General features: G+C 61.6%; 1 protein-coding gene and 1 long non-coding RNA gene across 11 annotated transcripts; one reads left to right on the forward strand and one right to left on the reverse strand.

The window, feature by feature from the left end:
* Positions 1 to 259: 259 nt before the first annotated feature.
* SLC4A11 (solute carrier family 4 member 11) lies at positions 260 to 12,107 on the reverse strand. Of its 10 annotated transcripts, none has more exons than XM_072736250.1 (20): positions 11,737 to 12,107; positions 9,533 to 9,580; positions 7,228 to 7,380; positions 7,056 to 7,105; positions 6,530 to 6,761; positions 6,365 to 6,446; positions 6,065 to 6,188; positions 4,061 to 4,276; positions 3,884 to 3,977; positions 3,649 to 3,774; positions 3,459 to 3,572; positions 3,235 to 3,367; positions 2,900 to 2,973; positions 2,226 to 2,487; positions 2,043 to 2,149; positions 1,776 to 1,944; positions 1,505 to 1,678; positions 1,122 to 1,317; positions 871 to 1,040; positions 260 to 709 (listed from the first exon to the last, which is right to left on the reverse strand). In XM_072736250.1, exons 2-20 carry the CDS (start codon positions 9,561 to 9,563, stop codon positions 646 to 648), a joined length of 2,571 nt encoding a protein of 856 aa, XP_072592351.1. In that variant the 5' UTR covers positions 9,564 to 9,580; positions 11,737 to 12,107; the 3' UTR covers positions 260 to 645. The 10 variants fall into 10 exon arrangements, with proteins under 10 accessions (XP_072592351.1, XP_072592350.1, XP_025868154.1 ...); XM_072736249.1 differs by lacking the exon at positions 11,737 to 12,107 and adding an exon at positions 11,379 to 11,551; XM_026012369.2 differs by lacking the exon at positions 11,737 to 12,107 and adding an exon at positions 11,115 to 11,270.
* On the forward strand, positions 1,158 to 4,514 carry LOC140595381 (uncharacterized). The gene is made up of 2 exons (XR_011996957.1): positions 1,158 to 1,287; positions 3,204 to 4,514. It is a non-coding gene; the product is annotated as an uncharacterized lncRNA (long non-coding RNA).
* Positions 12,108 to 14,939: the final 2,832 nt, after the last annotated feature.

Consider the following 14,939-nt stretch of genomic DNA (forward strand, 5'->3'; position numbering starts at 1 on the left):
TGGCCCCAACCCCTCTCCTCAGGGCCCTTGCATGTGCTGTTCCCGGAATACTTCCCCTGTAGTTTCTTGGCATCATGGCAGCGCTGGGGCCTCCCGGATCTTCCACCATTCCCCATCAAGCCAATATCCACTGTGTGGGGTTGGAGGTGACAGCCTGTGGCACTCCACTAACACTGGTCCTTTTCATTCTAACTCCCCTTTACATTCTACTGTTATTCTCCAATGGCCCTCAGGCTGGGGCACGACGGGACAGCAGAGATGAAGCATAGAAATAGGAGCTTTATTCTCTAGTGTGCATACAGCAAGTTCCTTACACAATCAAGGAAATGGTTTCTCTTTCAGACATCTGACTCTTTTATCAAAAGAAAATCCGTCCTGCTTAGTCCCATTCTGGACAGAAGTTGTCCTGAGCAGTGTTAGAGATCCAAGCGAAAGGCTAATGGGGACTGGGATAGGCACATACTGTGGGAACCTGCCCTCCCCCATGCCTAGATGCCCTAGGCCTGTTGGAGCAGCTGGGAGGGGGTGCAGCAGAGAGCAACACCCCAAAAGACACCCAGACCTCTCCCCACATGGCCAGAATCAGCCTGGGAAGAGCCAGGGGGACAGGTGAATGGAATATGTCTGGCCCTTCCAGGTAGGGCCTTAGTGCTCAGCATCCATGGCATCCAGATATTTGGCTTCAATGATTCGGGGCAGCAGGTTGTAGCTGGGGGGAGGGAGAACAGACCCCAAGATGAGCGTTGGGTCAGATCTGCCCCAGCTCCCCTCGCAGGGCCAGGCTGGGCACATCCTGTCCCACTGCCCCTGCCCTAACCCATTCTTTCCCCGCCAGCTGGGTCCCTCCTGCCACTGCCCATCCTCCTGTACCGGATAGGGATCATGGCAATCATGATGAGAGGGAAGATCATCTTCATGTAGGGCAGGGTGCTCATGCCAAAGGCACAGAGCAGCAGCAGCTGTAGGACCTGCAGGCCTGTGAAGTAGTGGATCTTCCTCTGGGGCACTCTCCGGATGTAGTGGGTGGGCGGGTACGAGGTCTGCAGGTGGCAGGGACCAGCTGTGGGTCTGGAGCCATACCAGACCCTCCGCCCCAACCTCTCTCTTGGCAGGACACTAACCTGGTCCTTGAGCAGCAGAGCCACACGTTCAAAGAGCTGGTTGCCATCAATGGATGTGAGCGCGATGTAGAGGAAGAGGCCATAGAGCACGGGCTTGGGGATCCACTGCAGCGGAAAGGGTAGCAGCAGGAGGGAGAAGCCCACCAGGATGCTGGCACCCAGGGAGGTCAGCCGTGTCTCCTTCACATTCACAATCCTGCATGGGCCCAGAGCACCAGATCGCCTCCAGCCCTGGTCCATGGGGCCGGGTCCCATCGCAGGCCACATATTGCTCCCTGGGCTCTTTCACTCCTTCTGAGGTCAGATGTGGCCCAGGGCTACCCCGCCCCCCTCCCAACCTCAGGGTCCAAGTGACTTGCCTCCCATCTCAAGGGACCACTCACGTCTCATAAATGTGCCCATTCTCCACACGTTCCTCCACCAAAGCCAGTGCCCGCACGTGCAGTGGGGAGTGGGGGTAGGCAGCATGGATCCAGGGCAGCCCAAACAGAGACAGCCCACTGTTGATGATGGCGATAAGCAGGAGGTCCCAGTGGTAGGCAGTGCCCTTCACCAACCTGCAGCAGACAAGGGCACATGTGGCCGGACACCCGTGGCCCCTTGGAGGACCGGCTGCACACTCCCCTCTCACCGCCCCACCCAGGCCCTGCGAACCTGTTCTCTGGGGCGTTAGCCAGGGCAGCCACCAAGTTCTGCTCAATGAAGAAGAGCAAGGAGAGCAGGAAGCCCAGGCCCATGGCGCTGGCGATGGCCCCCAGGGACAGGGAGTGCATCTCGGCCACATCAAAGAGGCTCTTGCTGGGGTTGTAGCGGAACTGGCTCACTGCAGCAGAGTATAGGCCCCTGCTCAAGCCTGCAGTTCCCAAGGGCAATCCCACGGCAATCCCACCCCACTGCACCCCCTGCTTGATCCCGACTCACTCTTAATTTCCCGGAAGCCGTAGGAGCAGATGAGGGAGAAGGTGAGCACCGAGATGGGCAAGGCACAGTCTGACAGGATCTCCCGCATGCAGGGGTGTAGGTAGGGGCTGGGGACACAGGTGGGTGTGTCAGTGTGGCCCGGGGGCTTGTGCTTCCTTCCCATCACTCCTAGACCCCCTTCACCTCTTTTTGAACTGGTAGAGGGTGTAGCTCAGCCACAGCGTGCCCAGCATGATGAGGAGGCTGAGCACAGCGGTCTCCCGGCCTGGGTGCTCGGCGTGGTGGCCCATGGAGGTCAGCTCTGGTGGGCTGGCGAGGAGGCTGGTGTTGAGGGCAGTGTGGAGGGTTGTGTTGAGGCTGGTCCCGAGGCCCAGCAGGCTCACCAAGGAAGTGCTGTCTGTGTTGTCATCTCCAAAGTTATTGTCATAGTAGTACTTCTGGAAGACTGTGGATACAGGCCACCAGGCCTCAGCCATCTGGGCTCTGGGGGGCTGAGGCCCAGCTTCCTCCTGGATGTGGGAGAGAAGGGGCCCTGTGGGAAGAAAGGGCTTCTGGGGGGAAGGGGAGGGAGCTGCCTCTGTCAGCCAAGAGGACCCCACTGACCTGCCTGTCCATCCACCGCCCCCATCTCTGACAGTGCCTCACACCTGGCCTCATGCCTCTGATCCTGCCTGAGGCAGCCCCGTCACCCTCCAGCCCATGACACTGCTGCTCTCTGCCGGTCAGCTCCCGAGAGCACCCTGGACCATGGAAATACTCGTAGCTTGCGTGCTGCTGGGCTGCTCTGGCCACAGGCCCAAGTCCCCCAGCTCAGCTCCGTTTCCCTGGCAGCAGGCAGCCACCAGCTAGACACTCACTTTTGACCATGCCCTTGACAGCATCCAGCATGAATGTGATGGAAATGAACAAGGCAATTATCTCTTCTGTCGACCTGCCGTGGAAGTGCAATGCTTCATCAAATGGCGGGAGGGAGGGTTTGTCAGGGAGCCAGGAGGAGGGGGAGGCTTCCCTGAGGCTCTACACAGCCTCCCACCTCCTCCTGCCATGAAAACCAGGGTCCCTCGCTTCTCTTGGGGCAGTGATATAGTTGGGGCACAGGACCTCGGCGGGTGGCATGGGGGCTGATCCAGATCCCCGGCCTTGGTCTCCCTCCCGCTCCAGGATCCCAACAGCTCGGGGAAAGCCCAGTCACCTCTTGAAGAGCTGCATGATCAGACTGAGGTTGAAGATGGCATAAAGCACGAGAAAGAAACTGTTCCACAGGCCCGTCCACGCATAGAAGGTGTTGAAGTCCAGATTGTAGTCGTCACAGATGCCACAAATTACTGCAGGCAGCAGGATGAGGGGGCTGGTCAGGGCGGGCTGAGACCAGGGACCTCGGGAGCCACCTCCCCGCCACCCCAAGTGCCACCGCACCTTGGATGTAGAGAGCCAGGGGCGCAGTGGTCAGAAGCACCACCAGCGGCTGCCCAGAGAAGAGGGCGTATAGGAGGCCTCCGATGCTCTGCCCCGCTATGGTCTTCTGCACATCTGCGCCAGTGGGGAGTCAGGGGGACACTGCAGCCTCGGGGCTCCCCCCACACCCCCACAGCCTCCTGCCCCTCACCAATGGCCCCGTTTGTGTTCTCATCGTTGAGGGACCCAAAAGCGATGGTGGGCAGCAGACAGGCGAAGTAAAGGAACAGGGTGGTGGTGATGTATTTGCCCACAGCCTTGTTCTTCCCGATAATGCCTAGGACAGGACAGGATGGAAAGTGTGCTGGGGCTGCAGGGCAGGTGCATGTGTCATCCAGGGACCTGAGCCACGGCTGAGCTCTGATGGGGACCACGGGGCCACGTACCGTCTGTGAAGTCCAGTGGGTATACAGGGAACCTGCGAGCGATATCCTCCCGGATGCCCTTCCCCACAGGGAGGAAGTCCTTGTGCTTCAGGGGCTGGGGAAGAGGACAGACGTCTGTCAGCTGGGAGGTCCACGGCCCAGGCCCCACACCCCTGCCCAAGCCACCTCTCCCAGTACCTGCAGGGATCTGTGCACACAGATGGAGTTCATGTTGTAGCCCTTTGGGCCCAGGGTCGGACACTGGCTCACCATGGTGAGCAGCTGCCTCTGATGGACCAGAGCTTCCTTGAATTCTTCCTCCGTGCGGGTGTTCAGGAGCTTCTGGCGGAAAGTGATGTCCAAGAACATGGTGGCGAACGTGCGCCCCACCTCTGTGGCTGTCTTGGTGCTTTTCTGGGGGCAGGAGACAGGAGAATCCCACCTGGAGCTCCTGGACAGTGGAGGGCACCCCTCCCCGGCCCCGGCCGTCACTGACAGGCCTGAGCACGCAGCAGGTGCCCCCATGTGAGCTGGCAGCAAGTTTTGTCCCTCAAAGTTCAAGCATCAGTGGAGTCTGCAGTGATTTCCACCAGGTTGGCAGATCACTAGAGCCCCCAAATTTCCTTAATAAACTCATGTGCCCAGAAACTGAGGTATGGGTATGGTCCCAAGGAACACAAATATGTGTAATCGTGGATAGAGATCACAGTGATGGAGAAAAATGTTTACCCAGCTCCACTTGACTAGTGGTATTTGTAGTGTCTGCTGGTTTGATTTGATTTTTTCAGGGGGATTCCAGACCTGTCAAGCCTGCTCTCTCCTGCCTGACCAAAGTGACCTCTGTCCGTGAACCCAGGGCCCAGCCTCCCCCAGGGCAACCTGTCCTCTGGGAGCAGTGTCCGCCCCTAGGTGTTGCCCGAAGCTGCAGTCACAGGGCTGGGCCCACCCACACATGGCTTTCCTGTCAGCTCAGTCAGGTTCATTTTCTGCAGGAGCCAGGTGCTGGGCTGGTTGGTCCGTCACAAGGCCCAGTGTAGCCACTCAGCCCCCCGGGCTACTGCCCCTTCCACTTCCCTGTCCACCTCACCAGCTGTCACTCCCTCTGACCCATGTGCTGCCCACTTCCCTAAATGCCCTTTCCCTCTCCCCAGCACTGCAGCACTCGGGGAGGTTCACAGCACATCTATGAAGTCCCCGGAGGGCATTCCCCTCGGTGCCCACTTTGCCTGAGAGAAAACCTGTTGAGGAAGCCCGTGCGAAGCTTTAGCCTGTATCAGAGGCCTGGGCAGGATCAAGAAGCTAGTGGAAGTTAAGCCCCTGGGGAGAGGCTCTAACCATTTTCTTTCTTTCTTTCTTTTTTTAAAGATTGTATTTATTCATGAGAGACACACAGAGAGGCAGATACAGGCAGAGGGAGAAGCAGGCTCCCTGCAGGGAGCCCCAGGGACTCATCTGATCCCAGGACCCCTGGGTCACGCCCTGAGCCAAAGGCAAATGCTCAACCACTGAGCCACCTAGGTGCCCCACCCTAACCATTTTCTGTTCGTGATTTTGAAATTGTCTTCCCTCAAATAAGACTCCCCAGACTATATCAGTTTCAACTACCACAAAAGCCAGACGCCTGACCAGGGGGTGTGGGACCTGGGCAGAAGTGGGGATCCTTGGCCAGCAAGTCATAAAGCCAGCCAAGTGGAAGAAGGATCAGGGTCCGGGCAGGCCAATGAAAAGCCCCCACGTTTGACTAATACTAGTCTTAAGTGGGACCCCTGAGTGGCTCAGCAGTTGAGCATCTGCCTTGGGTCAGGACATTTTAAAATCCCGGGATCAAGTTCCACATCAGGCTCCCTGCATGGAGCCTGCTTCTCCCTCTGCCTGTGTCTCTGCCTCTCTCTCTGTGTCTCTTATGAATAATAAAATCTTTTGAAAAAATAATAATCTTAACAAGTTATCTCTTTTCAGCCGAGAGGGAAATATAACTTTCTGGGCAACGACTAGGGAAATGAGGGCTTGATGAGGACGCAAGGAGGCTTTGGGGAGACCCAACAGGGCAGAGAGGAAGGACAGTGTGAGCATGAGGCCTCCAGGGGCCTAATCTATGGGGGCCTCTGGGACATGAGGGAGATGCCCCCAGGAAGAGGGAGGACCAAGTTCCCTGGAACCTTCGTTCTCTGGAAACAGAGCCCCCTGCAGGCCCCTACTCACCATCTTGGGTGGAGCCAGCACCAGGATGACGAACCGCACCTCACATGAGTTTTCCCCCCAGTTCTGTGGGCGAACCAGGCGGCTGATGCACACGTGCCGCTTCAGCAGGGCCTTGGAGGTACAGCTGCCGGGGGCAGGAGGGCACACAGTTGCCACCCTGGGAGCTGGGCTCCCCCACACCCCAGGACCCCAAACTCTGACCGCCCCCCGCCCCGTGACCTCTTAGGGAGCGAAGACCAAACAGAATAGAGTGCTCACACTCTCCACCCCCAAACTGGGTGGGCCAGGCTGACCACTCACATGATGCAGATCCAGGACTGCTGGTATTGCACCCCTGTGACCGTGGCAGTGACCCCTTGGATGGTATCTGATAGCAGGTGGGCTGAGGACAGAGTGAGGGGGGTCAGAGGATCTGCTGGCTCACCTCCCTGTCCTCCCATGCCCCACCGCAGAGCCAGGTCAGACCTTTCCCCTCCGTGGGGGCCCCGGCATCGGTGAAAAGCATGGCCATAAACAGGTCCACGTTGCAGTCAGGCTCGGTGTTGTTGGGGTCGTGGGCCAAGCGGCAGAGCATGGCCCGCAGCACGTCATCCAGCGAGGTGGCCGTCTCGTTCAGGATGATGCTGGCCCGAGCCAGGAAGCCATCCAGGTCCCGGTGTGCACGTATCTCCAACTCAAAGTTCTTTAACTTCAGGTACTGCGGGGACCCCCGCGCACAGAATCACGCAGGCCCATGAGTGAGATCTGTGGCCGTGACCTGGGCCCCTCCTCCACGGGGGGGTCCCCGGCTGCCTCTGCCCACTGGCACCAACACCCCCTCCAAGAGGGAGGGCCCAGCCTGGCTGGCCCAAGGCCAGGTCAAGGGCTGGCGTGGAACACCTGTTTGGTGTGAGTGGGGGCAGCGGGAGCTATCCCAGGGAAGCAGCCACCCCCCCTGCCCCCAATTAGTGGCCCAGGACCAAGCGTCTCCTGTCCTTGAAGGGCCGCTCACCTTGCGGGAGGTGTGTAGGAGCCCACAGCCGCCAGGCGAGTCACTCTCAGCTGGAGGAAAGCAGGAGGGCTCAGGGTGCCACCCCACCTCTCCAGGCCTCTCTAGGTGGAGCGGGGCCCAGTCCTCAGTCCCCTGCCCTCCCCCAGGCAGGTCCCTGCTACAACCCCCATACCAGCCTGGCTGGGCTGCACCTCGAGGTTGACGTTGACAAAAAAACGGACGCTCTCGCCAGACACAATGGAGGAGTTGACCGTGTCGAAGGCCTCATCCCCCAGGCTCTCCTCACGGGTTTCAGAGGCATCATCCATGTCACACTTGAGGTAGCCTAGAGACCCAGCCACCACCGAGAGAGACCCCCCCGGAAGAGGACCCGGCCGTCAGTGCTACACACCAGAGGGTGGGAGTCCCAGTCCACGGAGCAGGGGCCCCTGGGCTGTCCCAGGGAGTGGTGACGGAGGCCTCTCGTCGGCCAGGAAGGAAGCCTCAAGCCGGGGGAGGCAGACACCTAGTCCCGGCCCGGCCCCCGTCGAACAGCGGCCGCCAGCCGGCAGCCCTCACCTGACGGCTTTCTCCAACAATCGTGAGCTGCAGGAGCCAGGGCCCTGCACGCTGACCCACGGGTACCCTCCAGCTACAGAAACATACGGTGGCGCCGCAACTCTGGGCCAGGCCCTGCCCTCCCAGAACCCCCAGTTATGGGACCCAGGCACGCCAGGCTCCCTGGGTGGAACCCAAGGGGAGCCAGAACCATTGTGGTATCCAGCCCACTCCCCACCTTATGGGCACAGGGTTTTCGAATGCTTTCTTTCAGTGAGGGCATGTGGGGCAAGGCATGGAGGCTGAAAGACTCGGTCCAGACATCTGACAAGGCCCCGGAAGCAGGGGAGCCAGAGGTACAGTCGGGGACTGATAAGGAGGGAGCCCCAGGGGAGACCCAAGGGTGGGCATGAGGAGTGTCACAGCATGACTCCCTCCAGAGCAGAGCCTTTCGAGGGGTGGGGGGTTAGTTCCCACCACGGCTCGCAGCCCAGGCCCCCTCCTCCTATAGAGGAAGCCTTCCTGGTGACATGCAAATGTTCCACTCTTGCTTGGGCTCCTCTTGGCCTCTGAGATGACAGTTTGGGCTGGCTGTGCTACCCCTGTCCTGACCCCTGGTCCATCAAGCCTAGGCCCACTCGCCACGGCTGATCTGTCACTCCTTAGGCCAGCTGGCCAACACCCAGGCATGCCAGCGCCTGTCCTTTGAGCAGAGGGCTTCCCTCCCCAGAGGGCCTTCTTTGAGGTGCCATGGAAGCTTCCTCTTCTGGCAAGTCCTCCTAGGGCCCTGCTGGCACTCCCTCCTGACTCCCGTGGGTCCTCTATGGTTTACCACTTGTGAGTGCTCCCATGAAGGGGGTTCTGAGAGCCCAGACCCCACCAGTGCCTGACAAACACCTGTGCAGGGACGGGGAAGGGTCAGCAGCACGCCTACACCTGCCAGGCAGTGACTCACCCTGACTCACTTCCACTCTGGCCCGCCGGCTTCCTCTGCACATCCCAGGCCCTGTCCCCCCAGTGTCCTGTGCTCATCCTGAGCCCTTTGGGCAGGAGGTGCTAGGTCTGCACTGAGCTCAGTCAAAAGATATCCTTCCCATTTTTGTCATGGAGCTCATGTCCATGAAAATCCCCTTCCTCCCCAGTCCCAGGCCTGCTTTGCTTACACTACCTGGCTCCCCAGCCTCCTTCTGTCCCCCCACCAGCTCCCTGTTACTCCTGGGTACTGCCCTTCACACCGCCCTCTTCTCCCCCTATTCTGGGCTCTACCTAGGGCCTGCCTGACACTACTGGGTCCCTGCAATGTTCCTAGGAGGCCATATCCCCACCTCCATCCTATAAGCCCAACACATAACCTAACCTGCCTGCCAGCAGCCTGGCACACACAGTCCCCCGGCCCTGGGGAGGATGAGAGCATATCACCACTCTGCCCAGGCACCATCCCACTAAACACCCCAGCGATGATCAGGCCAGCCTCCATGTCTGGGCACAGGAAAACCCAGAGACACAGAGAAAAGGGAAGAGCTGGTCTCGAGCAAGCAGGAAAGCTGAAGTGCAGAACTGTTAGGTTGCATTTCTTTAGAGGGGCGATGGCAGCCTCAGAGGGCTGGGCAGGGACTGAGAGGTATGGGCATATACGACGCGACGTAAGGCGGGCCAGGTAACCAGAGCATTCTAACAACGAACCAAGGGAGGTCACCAGATGGTCCACACACCCACCAGGGACCACCGGAGAGACCTGTCCATGACCGCTAAGGTGGTGTCAGCTGCTCCCCTGACCCTACCACGACCTCCTGGAGGGCAGGATCTAAAGGCATCCCAGCACCAGCAGAAGACCACAGCTGGGGAGTCAATGCCCTGTGTACCCAGGTGGAGGGACTAGGTCTCCTAGAGACTTCTGACCAAGGAGCAATCTATATACACACCCTCACAGAGGTACTCACCTACATCCTCAAGGTATCCATTCTGCGACATGATGGAAGGCGAGTACTCTGTAAGGGAAGCCCAACAATTGTTACCAGCTACACGAACCAGCCCTGGACGTTGTCCTGTGCCAGCTGCTCCCCACCTTACACCAACCCTGCGGACTCCTTCTTACTCTTCCCAGGTACCCAGCACAGGCCAACCGAGGCGAAAGGGAGCAGGGGCTAGACCTAGGCAGGGGCCCCTGTGGAGCCAGAGGAAGCCAAGCCTGCCATCCTCCAGCCTGTGTGCTCCAGTGGGAGTGAGCCAAGCCAGGGGAAACCTCAGCATGTTTCCTCCACGAGTTATTATTCACAGTACCCTGGCACGATTGGTGGACCGTGTTACTCGGCACGGGCAGCCAGGGCTGGAGCGAGGGGGCCTGTCCCTCCACTCTCCTTGGGGTGGCCGTCCTCTCTGGCCTCCCTCTCTCGCTGTTTCGCTGCCAAGCCCAGGCCCTGGGCGGGGGGCCTCCTGCCAGCACATCGCGCCTTTCACTCTCACATGGGTCCCTGGGGCCATCAACACCCATCACACGTGCAGTCGCCCCCAACTGCGCGCGCCCGGGGCCACAGGGGGCCCACTTGGCAACGGCCTCCTCCCCTGGGTGCTACCGCGTCCCAGGCCTCCTGGGAGGCGGAGCCGTTGGTCCCCCGGGGAGGAGGGGGCGGGGAGCGCCGGGCGCGCTCACCGCGCGGGCCCCGGATGGTCCCGACTGTTTGTGCGGCTCCGTGCGAGGAAGGAAGCGACGGGAGGGGCCGCGTGCACGAGAGGAAAGCGCCGCCAGACGCGGAGACCCTGGGGGTCGGAGGGGCAGGATGCGAACCGACGCGCGGGACGGGAGCCCGAGCTGCATCCAGGAGGGAGGGGCGGGGGCGGGGGCGGTGAAGCTAGCATCCGAGGCCGCAGGGATGGGCCGAGGACGACGGGGACGAGGGTCCGGAAGGGCGGGGCCGGTGCACACCTCACTCCCATCCTGGGCCCCCCACGTGCAGGTAAATAAACGGCAGTACAAGCCCCCGGCTGGCCCTCGGGGCCAGAGCCGCGGGGTCGACAGGTAAAGACCGCTGGGGCCTCGCAGGGGGCAGCCGGGGGCCCCGGGATCCCGCAGAGCCGGCAGGCTTCCCCGCCGAGGGGGCGCGGCGGTCCCGGCAGAACGTGACGCGAGGCGGCAGCGCACCCGCTGGGGCCCCCACGGCCCCGTTCCGCCCACCTGCACGCCCCACCCCTCCCCTGGCCACCTCGCCGGCTCCCAGACGGAGAGTTTCAAGTCGGCGACGCAGCACGAAGCCAAGCACGCAGCGTCCACGAGGCCCCCGAGCCCCCCACCCCCAGCGTACCCCCGGCCTCCCGCGGTCTCTCCGCCGCAGGCACACCTGGCCCCAGGCCTGGGAAGCTCCCACGAGCCCCTCGCCCACCGCGGCCCGGGGCCGTGCAGGCCGCCGGCGGCCGCTTTCCCCCGGTGCTCCGACGGCCCCGCGTCCCCGCCTGGCACCCGTCTGTCGCGGAGAACGACGGCCCTCCCGTCGCGTCCCCGCCGCGCCTCCCGGCTCGGGCACCCACCGCGAGGCTGGAGGTGGAACATGCGCTGGGTGGCCGCGGCCATGGCCCCGGCGATCGGCCGGGCGGCTGCACACGCGCGCGTACGCCCGGGCTCCTCACTCCCGAGCCCCGGGACCCCGAGCTGGGCGTCTCGGGCGGGCGGGCGGCGGGAGCCGGCGACACACCTCCGCGCCGCGCCTGGGTCCTAGTGCCGCCCGACGCCCCGCCCCGGTGCCGCCCTGGGCGGGGTCCCGCCCGCGCCCTCACCCGCGCTCCGGTCCGTACCCGGCTGGCTGCTCCCGGGAGCCCGGGGCGACGCGGCCAGAACGTGTAGATCGGGCTCCTGGGAGCCCGCGTGCCCGCCCAGGCGTCGCCGGATTAGGGGCTGGGCGGGGCCGGGAAGTTTCTGGGAGGAAGCTCGACGGGCCCAGGGCCCCCACGAAGTCGCGCCTCCGCCGCGGGTCGCGGGAGGACTCCCCCGGCGCCGGCTTTAAGCGCGTGGCCCGCCCCCCGCCCCCCGGTCCCCGGCCCCCGGCCCCCGCCTCGGCAGGGCCCAGCCCGCCAGCTGCCCCGCCCCTTCCATTCATCCGGGCCGCCCGGTGGTAAGCCCTCCTCCTCCTCCGGGAAGCACGCCCCGACTCACTAGACGGGCCGGCGCGCGTTCCCGGGGCGACGCCCTCGCGCGCAGAGCCTGGGGCGCTCCCCGCTGGGCGGCGTCGGGGCTGCTCGCTGCGCGCCTCGCGGCTTCTCTTCTGGCCTCCGCGCGCCCGCAGCTCTCTTGGGTCGCGGGCTTGGCTCGCAGCTGCTTTCCTTCCCCAACAGGGGGGCGCCCGACCCGGGACGCGCGTTCGCCGGCGCGTGGCTTCTGTGGATCGAGTGTGTGTGCGCGCGCGGTGGTGTCGGGAGGCGGTGTTGCGCGCGGGCGGGCCGGCGTGCCCGGCGGCCGATCGGGCAGATCCAGCGCACGCCACGAACCCCGGGCCTGGCCCTCGGGTCTTCTCGGCCCTTGAGCCCCGGTTTGACTCAGGAGCTCCCCCCACCAGTGTCAACCCCCTCGTCATCCCCCCAACCTCCTGCTGGGAAGGAGTCCTCAGCCACCGTTCCCCAGGCGTGGAAGGTTCAGCAGAAGGCGGGCTTGCGCTTCTGGCGCGTCGGGGGGCCCCATGCGCACCCGGTGGGCCGCGTTACCCATTCCAACCCCTCCCGCGAGCCAGTGCACTGGGACGGAATGCAGATGGCCGGAGTCGGGAGGGCGGGGAGTACCCGGCGACATGCCCCAGGAGATCGCCACCACGTGCAGAGGACTCACTGGGGGCGGGCCGCAGGTTCTCTTGGGGTTGAGCATGGCCCGGGAGAGACAGGATCTTCCTGGGGGACCCCTGTACTCCACCCTTGGGACCTTCTTTCCACACCCTGTAGCTAGACCCTCACCATTGCATAGACTTCCAGAGTCGTCCGTGGTGGTGGTGGGGGGTGGGGGTGGAGACAGAATGGCAGCCAAGGAAGAAGCAAGGTTGGATGGGGTGGGTGGGTACCAGGGCTGGACCCCTGAAAAGCCACCTGTTTTGCCCCCAGCCTCTCCCTTCTGGGAATGCCTAGGCTTCTGCATCTGTCTGCCTGCGTCAGCAGCAGCTCTCAAATACCCAGACCTTCCAACTCTCTTCCAGGGAGCCACTCTGGATTGGGGGGCGCAGCCTCACCCCTCATTTGGGACCTCACCATTAGCTCACAGAGGAAACAGGAGTCCCCAGCTACCAGTTCACCCAGTGGTTGATGGACCTGACTCTGAACTGCCACTGAGCCTTCTCTGCTTCCTGCCCTCTGTGCCTGCAGGTCCCGTCCCCCTAGTTGCTCTGGAGAGAGCCCCAGAACCCCTGTAGATCCCCCAGCGTCTCAACATGAGAAGCTGTTGCCTTTGGGTCTCCCACCCACTACTTTGGTGGATCAGAGGCTGGGGGCAAATACAGGTGCCTTGGCTGTCAGCACCTGTGCCCCCTTGGGTCCTTACAGGGGCAGGGAGTTAGGGATCCAAATATAGGCACACACACTTCCTCTCATTCCCTCCCTTGGGGTCTTAGACTTTCCTGAGTGCTGGGTTCCACAGGGCACTTAATGGCTTTGCAAAGGAGTTTCCACTATAAGCCTCTTGGGCCTATAGATTGTGGAATCTGGAGTGAGAAGTAACTCTATCGCATCTCATTCAAAAATACAAAACAAGACAGGGGCACGAGGCTGGCTCAGGCCGTGCAACATGTAACTCTCAACCTCAGGGATGTGAGTAGCCCCACGCTGGGTGTAGAGATTACTTAAAAATAAAATCTTTAAGAAAAATAAAAGCACAAAACCAAAACCACTCCCTTGGACACCCTTCCCCTTCCAGGTACCATCCGATTCCTCAGCTGTGCTTCACAGAGCACATTTCTCCAGAGTTATCTCTGCTCTTCTGTCTTCGTGCTGTCTCCTTACTTCTCTTCCACCCCCTCATAGGGCTCTGGTCCTCACTCCTGCACTGGAGCTGCCTCAGCTCTCCCTCCTCCCCCAGCAGGACCCGATGCCATCCATCCCCCCTCCTCTCCCTCCTCCTGGACGGAGCTCTAGCATGGGAGAGCTTCCCCTGGCCCCGTGGCTCTCGACCAGACTGGCCACAGCCAACCTTCAGATTTCGTGAGTCCTGTCACTGAGCTCCTGCCTTCAAGGCACCACAAGTACTTCCTCTGTCCCCCCAGCCTGGATGGCTACTAGGCAATTCTGAGGGAACCCAGGCCAACAGAGCTTCCAAGTCCACCATCCACCTGGCTGCTCTGGACCTGGGCATCCACGTCTGATCCATGAGCAAATTTTGTGGGGTTTACCTTCAGAACAGAGCACAGTCCTGCCCACTGTCACCTCCAGCCCCGTCCACCATCTGGCCTTTTGACTTGCCCCCACCCCTACCCATCCTCCACCAACAATGGCTTCTCATGGTGGTTAGGAAAAACAAAACTGAATAAATACAGCAAAGCAGTCTCACTGCTGTAGGCCTAGGGGTGTGGCATAGGGGGTGCGGTACAACGTGGCCCGGACCCATTTCCCGCCTCATCCTGTACCTCCTGCTCCCTGGGGAGCACCGCTTCTGCCACACTGGCTGCCAGCTCTTCCTTCAGCACAACCAGCTCTAGGCCTGCCTCAGGGCCCTGATCCTCTGGGTGCCTGGAGGGTGTGTCTGGAGCCCTTACCAACACTCCTTTCATGCTTCGGCTCTTGGGGGCATTCCCTGCTCGTATCACCTAGAGTGGTTCCCGTTTCCTTTCCTCACACACTCCCATGGCCCCTAACTCCAGCACATCCTTCTCCATCACTTCCCACTTTCCTGCCAGGGCCCCATCTCCCCGGCTAGACGGGAAGCTCCCTGAGAGCAAGGCTGTGTTGCCTTCCCCCAGCATAGCACGCAGTGGAGGAGGTGCTCAGTAAACCTGTGCCATGTCTCCACCTATAGCTCCCCAGTTCTCAAGCCAGCGCAGCCTTCCATCCTCCACCCTGCTCTAGTTTTCCAGCTGCATGTAATAGGGGGCCAGCCTGATAGCCCTGATTCCTGATGGCTCCCTTCCTCTCACCCCAGACCCCTCAGTCAGGGCACCAAAACCTTTTATTTCTACTTCTGGTCCCCCCATCCTCCTGCTTTCCCCTTCCTTGGACCTTTGGTAAGTGTGGCTCCCCACACCTTGCAGCCATCAGGCTTCCCTTGAGTCATTTGGGGTTTTACAAGCCTCTTGGGGTTCCTGCTGCCCTGACCAGCCTTCCTAGCCCCTCACAATCCTGGGAAGAGGGATGTTGTTCCTACATTATCCCTTGCTGATGCTGGTGGCC

This window comes from Vulpes vulpes, chromosome 14 (assembly GCF_048418805.1).
Source record: "Vulpes vulpes isolate BD-2025 chromosome 14, VulVul3, whole genome shotgun sequence".
NCBI lineage: Eukaryota > Metazoa > Chordata > Mammalia > Carnivora > Canidae > Vulpes > Vulpes vulpes.

Coding starts and splice junctions, on each gene's coding strand:
- SLC4A11 (XM_072736248.1), bottom strand. CDS start 11,157: ATGGCCGCGGCCACCCAGCGCATGTTCCACCTCCAGCCTCGCG. Junction 4,277..6,064: donor TGCTGGCTCCACCCAAGATG/GTGAGTAGGGGC, acceptor TCCTGCCCCCAG/AAAAGCACCAAGACAGCCAC. Junction 710..870: donor ATTGCCATGATCCCTATCCG/GTACAGGAGGAT, acceptor CCCTCCCCCCAG/CTACAACCTGCTGCCCCGAA.